The following is a 9089-nucleotide window of genomic DNA, read 5'->3' on the forward strand; positions in this document are numbered from 1 at the left end:
TTTCTATAGAACAACTTTTTATCCAATCACATACACTCTCTCTCCATTCGCTACCAATCACATCCCTTCGTGTCTTGGTTCTCGTGTAGACATGGTTTCTAACTTAGACCCGGTTTCTATGATTTTTGTTCTCTCTCTTCAATAACTATCTTGCCACATCAGCAAAATGCTTAGGTGGCAGTACAATTAATGCCCATAGAAACTATAGTGATTTCTGCATTGGGAGTGCCCTTACACAAAACAGTTCTTGGTTGGCCATGCAGTGCAATGTGCAATCTCCATCCAGAATAAAGCGCGTCAAGGGCTCACGGCGTCACCTAGGTAGCTGGGCTGGCTTCATAAATTGCGTCGAGAAGACTTTTACCGATCGAGCATGGAGAGCCAGAGCGATGTCCCGCTCCTCCCGAAGCTCCCGCAGCCGCCGGCGGAGAAGAGGGGAGGAGGCAAGATTATCCAGGGACACCTGGCGAGGGAGGTGTGGGAGGAGTCCAAGAAGCTGGGGGAGGTGGTCGGCCCGGCCGTCTTCATGAACCTGGTGTTCTCCTCCATGAACCTCGTCAGCCAGTCCTTCGCCGGCCACCTCGGCGACCTCGACCTCGCCGCCTTCTCCATCGCCAACACCGTAGTAGACGGCTTCAACTTTGCCATGCTGGTATGTGCATACAGATTACAGACGCTTCTCTTGCTGCCTAGCTATATCTGCTCTCTCGTTGTAATGTGTGAGATCCATATCTAATCCACCATTAACCTCCACTACTCCAGTATCCAATGAAGGCATCGGCTTCTCTGGGCAGAGCATGCCTTTTTTTTGCATCGTAATGGACTAGAAGAAAGAACATTTTACATACCATTGACTCACTGTTCCATAGGATTCAGAGTGTTATCCTCGTCGAACTACATAACGACGCAGTTGTGCAAACAATCTGTAGTTTCTACAAGTAGGATAAATTTTATGGCTGTACGTACAAAACGTAGGACCAGTAGGAAAAAGAAAAGGCAGGAATCAAACATCTTGGGTACTGAATTCCAATAGTGGATTGAAAATGCAGAAAGTACACAATGCATGCATTATTTGTAATCCGTAATATTTCGTTTTGGTAAAGAATGTTTATCACATTTATTAAGTTTGCAATTCTTGGGTATTCAATTCCAATAGTGGATTGAAAATGCAAAAAAGTACGCCATGCATTATTTGCAATCTGTCATATTTCCTTTGGTAAAAAAATGTTTTACCAGCCTTAGATGAATATTTTCTATCACCATTGCACCTATAAATTGGAGGCCCCTACAGAGTCTCCATGCATGTTAATGCTCGCAAGACGAGGTAAAAAAAATAAGACGTAGAAATTCTTGCAAAAATTAGAGATCTGGTCATCAATTCAGTAAACCATCAATGATATGGTAATAAAGAAAACTAGACCAACCTAGAAGTAACTAGATGATATTTTACTAAGAAGAAAATAGCACCTAAAATCTCCTCAAGGCATCGATGATAATAATGATAAGGAAAAAGTCTACATCACCCCCAAACCTTTAGCACTATGGCTACTTCACCCCTGAAATTTGAAACCAGGTAACAAGCACACTAAACTTTTAATTTACACCCTACAATGATTTTGCCTCCCGGATTTGCCTACGTGGCTGTCCAAGCTGGACCTTAGGGACACACTGGCAGAGGGCCGCTGGTTAACGCAAGGCGCAGTTCGCGCACCTTGCAGCTGTAGGTGTCCCCGCTTGACCTCGTGAGGGCGAAGTACGGGGCGCAGATGGCGCGTGTGGCATCCTGGATCTCGCGCGTGTACGGGGCTCAACCTCACGCGTTGCGGTCCAGGTGCTCCTCCACCGTGTTGCTCCGGATCTTGTCCCGCACCCACCCCACGATGTCCTGCCCCTCGCCGGACTCTGCCTCCACCGCGCGGCGACACGTGATGAGCTCCATCAGCACCACGCCATAGCTGTAGATGTCGCTCTTCTGGTCCACCTTCAACGTGTGCCGTACTCTGCAAACATTCCCATTCCGATTGCATGTCGGAACAATCGCTTCAGATCGATTCATGGATGGATCGGCGATGATGCCAGCCTGGCGCGATGTAGCCGTAGGAGCCGGCGACGACGGAGACGGACTCGTTGGTGCGGTGCCAGTGCGCGGGCGAGGCCGAAGTCGGCGATGTGGGCCTCCGTGTTAGCGTCGAGGAGGATGTTGTTGGACTTGATGTCTCGGTGGATCACCGGCGGGTGGCAGTCGTGGTGGAGGTACGCCAGCCCCTACGCCACGCCGGCGGCGACGTCGTAGCGGGACACCCAGTCCAGCAGCGCGCGCTTCTCCGGCGGCCCGTGCAGCGCCTCCCACAGGCTGCCGTTGGGCATGAACTCGTGCAGCATCATGGCGTCCGCGTCGTTGTGCACGTACCCCAGCAGCCGCACGATGTTCCGGTGCCGGAGCCGCCCTAGAAGCGCCACCTCCTTGAGCACGTCCGCGTTCAGGTCACTCGCCGACGCCACGGCGTCGCCGTCCACCAGCGTCGGCCACCACAGCTTCTTCACAGCGATCACGGCGCACGCGCGCACGGGAGCTCCGCCCTGTACACCACCCCGGTCGCGCCCATGCCCACCACATTCGCCTCCTTCACGCACGCCACCACGTACGGCGGCGCTCGTGAACCCGGGCTGCTAGAACGCCGTCAGCCGCCACGGCACTGCTTCACACGGCGCGAGGAGCGAGCGGTGGAAGGACAGGGCCACACGGAGGGCGCCGCGGGCCTAGACCCGAACCCCGCCAACGCCAGCGCTTGCGTGCCGGCCATGCCCTCGCCAGTCGGGTTCAGGCCCCACGCAGCCCACTCGCAGGCCGCTGCAGGTGCCGCCATGGACGTCAGGTAGGAGATGGAGCCGAAGGTGGGGGATGACAGCTGGGCCCGGCAGCCACTGTGTCACTGTCTACCAACTTGGAGCGCCACGTGGGCAAAACCAGGTGCTCAAAACCGTCCCGGGGTAAAAATGACTGTTTTTGTAAAATTTAATGTGTTAGATACCCAGTTTTATAGGTCAGGGGTTAAGTAGACCATCCACCGAGGTTATTTATAGACTTTTTCCTAATGATAATAATGACTATGGTATCTCTTCTCTTTTCTAAAAAGTTACCGCATCTGCCACTGTGACAAACAAATAAAATAACCCAACAAATTGTATCTATTTTGTTTACCTCTATCACTATAAAACATAAAAGTGACCATCTAAATTACCTACCCTGCCATTATGATAAACAATCTACACAACCCCATCAATTTGCATCTAAACTGCATGCTTATGCTATTTCTAAAATAGAACTAAACCCATTAAATCTACATCTAAATTACTAAACATGCTATTGTGAATTTTTCAAATAACCATAAATCATACTATATATGTTTTTAAATTACCCACTTCCACAAATATTAATATATACAAAGTTACAAACTAACTTAAAGTAAATTAAACATACATGTTGTGCCATCACTTAGATTACGTTTTTTTTAAGAACGGCAAGAGCTTTGCTGCAAAATGTATTAGATGAATGAATGAAAGAGAAAACAGAGACAAAACAATAATTAAAAAAACCACCTGCCGACTCAACTATGTGGAAAGCAACTAGAATAAAAAAAACAATTGAAAGAAGAGATAAAATAAAAAGAGAACGCTAAAGGTCCGACTGGGTGGCCAAGAAAACTGAAAAAAAAAATCCTCACACTGAAAATAAGAAACACTAGAGGTGGTTCAAGATGAGGCGTTGGCTTGCTGTGTTGCATGGTTGAATATAAGGCTGGACCAAAAACTTGAAGCTCGTTAGCTCGCTCGGCTCGTGGCTGACTCGACTCGACTCGGCTCGGCTCGTTAAGATAACAAGCCGAGCCGAGCCAAGATTTTAGCTCGTTAGCTATAACGAGCCAACTCGAGCCAGCTCGCGAGCCGCTCGCGAGCTAAACGAGCCAAGCTTTTAGGAAAAAAAGTATCATTTAAGGTAGTTAGATGCATGAATACTATAGTATTTTATTATACTTGTATATATATTAGCGCATATTAATTTTTTTATTCGATTTAAGGTTGTTAGATTCATTTCTTTTGTATTATTATTATTCTCAAACTTTAGATAAATGCAAATATTATATTTTGTGTATTTTTTATACCTGGCTCGCGAGCTTAACGAGCAGCTCGAGCTTTTAACGAGCCGAGCCGAGCTGGCTTTCTGGCTCGTTAGGATAACGAGCCGAGCCGAGCTAGCTCGTTATCTTAACGAGCCAGAACGAGCCGAGCCCAAACGAGCCGAGTCGGCTCGTTATCCAGCCTTAGTTGAATATCACATACATGCAGAGTTGCAGACATGTTTGAACAATCTAAAAATTGTTCCTCTAGTGACCGGTATACCAACAATTCGTTTAAAATATACTCCCTCCGTTCCAAAGTATAAGTCGTTTGGGCTTTTCTTGATAGGTAGTTTTTGTTATACACGTAGATATACAATATATCTAGATACAAAGTAAAAAGAATGCATCTAGAAAAGACAAAACATCTTATAATATGGAATGAAGAGACTATTAACATCCATAAAATAATTTGTGTAAGTTGTTACTTTAGATATTTTTTAGACATATTTCCTATACTCCAGTCGCCTGAATTTTGTGTGTTGTTCAGACGATGTTTTATGATGAATTTTACGATGTTCACGTAGTGTACTTGTAATGTTCTATGACGTATTTTACGATGTTCTCGTACATACGATAGTCGCCTGAATTTGTGTTTGCTGTTCAGACGACTGTGGTGATGTTCGCGTAGTGTACATGTAATGTTTTATGATGTATTTTGTAATATTCGCATAGTATACACGTGATGTTCTATGCCTGTCGTACGAACAAAAGTCTATATTTCAGGTAGCAAATCCCTTTTTTAGAATTGGAGGGAGTACATTTTAACTTAAATAATATGATACATCGATATTAAAAATATATTTTTAAACACTCTATTTTTAATAAAAACGCTACTACACACTTGAATTTTTGATAGAGGAATTTGCCCCACTAACTGCAGTGATCTGTCAGCTTGGCATGGCGAGTGCAACGGAGACGCTGTGCGGCCAGGCGTACGGGGCAAAGCAATACCACATGCTGGGGATCTACCTGCAGCGCTCGTGGCTCGTTCTCTTGGCCTTCGCTGCGCTGCTCGCTCCGGTCTACGTCTTCAGCGGGCAGCTGCTCGCCGCGTTCGGCCAGCCCGCCGAGCTGTCGCGCGCGGCGGGCTCGGTCAGCATGTACTTTCTGCCGTCGCACTTCATGTACGCCGTTCACCTGCCAGTCATGACATTCCTGCAGTGCCAGCGCAAGAACTGGGTCCCCGCGGTTGCCACGGCGGTGGTGCTCGCCGTGCACGTCGCCGCCACCTGGCTCTTGGTGAATTATCTCGGGCTCGGGATCTTTGGTGTGGCCATGGCGTTCAACCTCTCCTGGGTGGTCTTGGCAGCGCTGCTGCTCTCGTACGCCCTCGGCGGCGGGTGCCCGGAGACGTGGAGTGGGTTCTCTGCGTCGGCGTTCGTGGACTTGAAGGAGTTTGTTACGTTGTCTGCGTCGTCGGGTGTCATGGTGTGGTATGTACCATTGCGGTATATATGTATAGTATAGTATCTCAGTGCATTATTCTGGAGCAATATCATCTTGTTTTTTTTCCTGCTTCTTTGTAGCTTGGAGAATTGGTACTACCGGATATTGATTTTCCTCACGGCTTACATGAAGAGTGCAGACCTAGCCGTGGATGCACTGTCTATCTGGTAAGTCGACAATCTCGTGCCACCTTTTTATTTACCAAGAAATCTCAAATTGGTTGATCTCACAGAGTGCATTTTACTATTTCTTCATTTTTCCTTCGCTTGAACAGTATGAGTTTGACCGGATGGGAAATGATGATTCATATGGGATTCTTAGAAGGCACTGGGTAAGCAACTAAATGGCATAGCTGTAATACTATCTAACAGCTAGCACTTCTCGCAAAGAGTTAATCACGGTTCCTTCCTTGTTGTTTACAAGTGTGAGAGTAGCTAATGAACTCGGGGCGGCCAATGGAAATGGTGCAAGATTTGCGACAATCGTATCAACAGCAACATCCTTTCTGATCAGCCTCTTCGCTAGTTTTCTGGCACTGATTTTCCACAACAAGCTGGCCATGATCTTCTTATCAAGTGGGGCTGTGATAGATGCAGTGGATAACATTTCCGTTCTGCTGGCCCTCACCATCCTTCTGAATGGGATCCAACCTGTGCTCTCTGGTATGCCGTCCGCCGAAATAAGAGATATACACATGGTGGCGTAACGCTTGATTTAGAGTAGTTTATTTATGGGTTTTCCCTTGGCATTAATTTTCCTTAGGAAGATAGCCATAATAGTTTCTTGATTCTTGCTACAATTGCAGGAGTTGCTATTGGTTCAGGGTGGCAAGCTCTAGTTGCTTATGTGAATGTTGGAAGTTACTACTTGATTGGCGTTCCTCTTGGTGTTCTGCTAGGATGGCGTTTCAACTATGGCGTCCCTGTATGCATTTAAGTACAAAAATATTGTTGAACAACATGGGATTTATGTGTTCTAGTACTTACTTAGTCTGCAATTTGTGTAGGGCATCTGGGCCGGAATGATCAGTGGCACAACAATGCAGACTCTATTTCTGGCACTGATCACCCTTCGATGCGATTGGAATAAGGAGGTTCTGTTTTTTCTCTTTAACATTATATTGCCATAAACTCATTTCGCATTACATGATTGATCTTGGGTTCGGATGACTCCCGGGCCTGGCCATTTATCACTTCTCAGGGGGTTGCCACAGGTGCTAAAGTCTTTCGGTTTTGCAGGCACTGAAAGCTGGTAACAGAGTGCGGCAATGGAGTAGCACCAACTGAGCTTGGAGCCTTTATGCCATGACAGAGAAGTAACGAGATTTATATTGCTGTAGGCCTGTAGTCATCTTGCTTCCAATGGTCACTCCATCCGTTTTATGATCACTGAATTTATATATGTGATGTGCATTTACATTACAGGAATTTTATGGAAACCATATGCATAGATATATCTATCCTATGAGTCCTACTAGTATAGGTTCGAGTAGATGCTATGCTTAGGTTTTTGGTAGCGTGAGTAACCTGCCATTGCTCACAATAGGTGATTATTATATTCACTCTCATGATAAAATGATGAAAGAAAAAATAGAGACATGGCAGGAATATGGTATGAGTATTGGTGAGTGTAATAGGTTGTGTCCCGCGGCCAACGGGGTTTAGCTTAGTTACACTATTTTCCCTGTTCATATCGATTAAGGACCATCTGTTGCTTTGGATGGTAGTCAGGTCACAGACTTATTATCCTGAGCACATACTTGCTTATGGGAGCGGGAAAGCTCGTTACACTCTTGTCGTGGGTTTTGGCTCTTTTTGGACCGATGGATTGGAGGCGAGGAAAGGTGGAGGTCTAAGCACCATGTTGAGACCGGGTCTCAAATGTGGGGGCTTAGAGTCCAAGTTTGGATGGGGACCTAGACTCCATGATAGGAGTGGAATGGGTTGGTCTTGTTTGTGCCTGGGGTACAAACATGGCATGTGTTTTGGGGTACCCAACTGGGATACATTGGTTCACGAATCACTATTTCTGTGAGACGATACGACTTGGCTATGGTCTAGCATCGTAGTAAGAATTGGAAGATGAAAGATGGTGAAATAGTTCTGATTGTTCAACCCTTGCTTGAAAGTAGAACATGTGCTTACCTAGAATGGTTAGCTAATGAAGTAATCATGACTACTAATTAAACTTGATCTTAAGGACATACTTCTAGTAATGTTTTTCGCAAACAAAAAGAAAACAACAAACCCATATTGTCTATTATATCCTTGAGAGTCAAGAAACTATTCCCACTAGTCAGGTAAGTCTTAAGAGTACATTGTGTACTCAGGGTTTATTTTACCCCTATTGTAGGTGCAACTTGAGGAGTAGCTCTTGTGTGGAGGATTCTTCTAGTGGGCACAAATGGATCCATGTATCGTTCCGCTAGATGTTTATTTTCATTCCGATGTTTAATTATCGTACTTTGAACTCTGGTATTATAATAAATAATTTCCTAGAACTCTTGTTGTATGAAATGGACTAAGTATTGCAAGCTCATACTCATTATTAGATTCTGGATGTAAAACATGGATTGTTTCAAGTTCTCCCTTGGAGTGTGCTCGATGGAATGGTCTGAGGTAGCTCACTTTCGAGGTGTTTAGTATCTAGTGGAAGACAAGCGCCTTCGAAAGCATGTTATTTCGGGCGGTTCTGCCACAGTCGTCAAGCCATGGGGCCGAATCAAAAAAATAAAACATGGATGGACAACACCGTGACACGTGGTCGAATAAGAAATGGCCACGTGAACCGATAAAAATACGACACATGGTCCAATAAAGAAATGACATGTGACCCAACCGCAACACGACACGTGTGTCAATAGAAAACTAATATGTAGAACAAAAGGGGCCCAACACGTGGTCCATTAAGAACCTGAAACGTGCAAGAACCAGGGATGACCACGTTGTCCAATAACTAGGTGACATGTACCCGAACTATCTCCAATGCAACCGGCTATAGCAGGTACACATGGAAAGCATCTCCAACGAAAGCAATCACCAGCGTGGATGCCACCTTGCCACACATGCCAAAGCAGTTCTATGATGGTCAGTTTTCATCATAGATCTATCCAATTTTATGATGAATTTTTAGAATCGTCATAGAATTGGAAGAATGATGCGACTTCTATGACGGACCGTTTTTCGTTATAAATTCGTCATAAAACTAAAATTATGACTAATTTGGCTTCTTCAGTGATAAAAGCATATCGTCATATAAGTGGATATTCCTAGTGGTGGCTACCTGCTCGTGTAACAGAAGGGGGAGAGCGTGCACTCGCGTCCGCGCAGCCATCCCCAGCCGCACCCCCTCCCTAGTTTAAGAAGGATGCAAGGCAGCAGAAGGCAAGGAGGAGACACCAAGGCGCGGAAGCAAAAGGCGAGGAGGGAGTTGCAACACCCAATCTCTTTTGAAACATCTAGA

General features: G+C 45.7%; 1 protein-coding gene across 1 annotated transcript; it reads left to right on the forward strand.

Moving 5' to 3' along the window:
* Positions 1-373: 373 nt before the first annotated feature.
* LOC136551959 (protein DETOXIFICATION 27-like) lies at positions 374-6989 on the forward strand. The gene is made up of 8 exons (XM_066543484.1): positions 374-652; positions 5073-5614; positions 5708-5794; positions 5902-5958; positions 6051-6289; positions 6433-6551; positions 6634-6720; positions 6866-6989. Exons 1-8 carry the CDS (start codon positions 374-376, stop codon positions 6911-6913), a joined length of 1458 nt encoding a protein of 485 aa, XP_066399581.1. The 3' UTR covers positions 6914-6989.
* The last annotated feature ends 2100 nt before the right edge of the window (positions 6990-9089 follow it).

The sequence above is a fragment of the Miscanthus floridulus genome, chromosome 4 (genome assembly GCF_019320115.1).
Source record: "Miscanthus floridulus cultivar M001 chromosome 4, ASM1932011v1, whole genome shotgun sequence".
Classification (NCBI taxonomy): Eukaryota; Viridiplantae; Streptophyta; class Magnoliopsida; order Poales; family Poaceae; genus Miscanthus; species Miscanthus floridulus.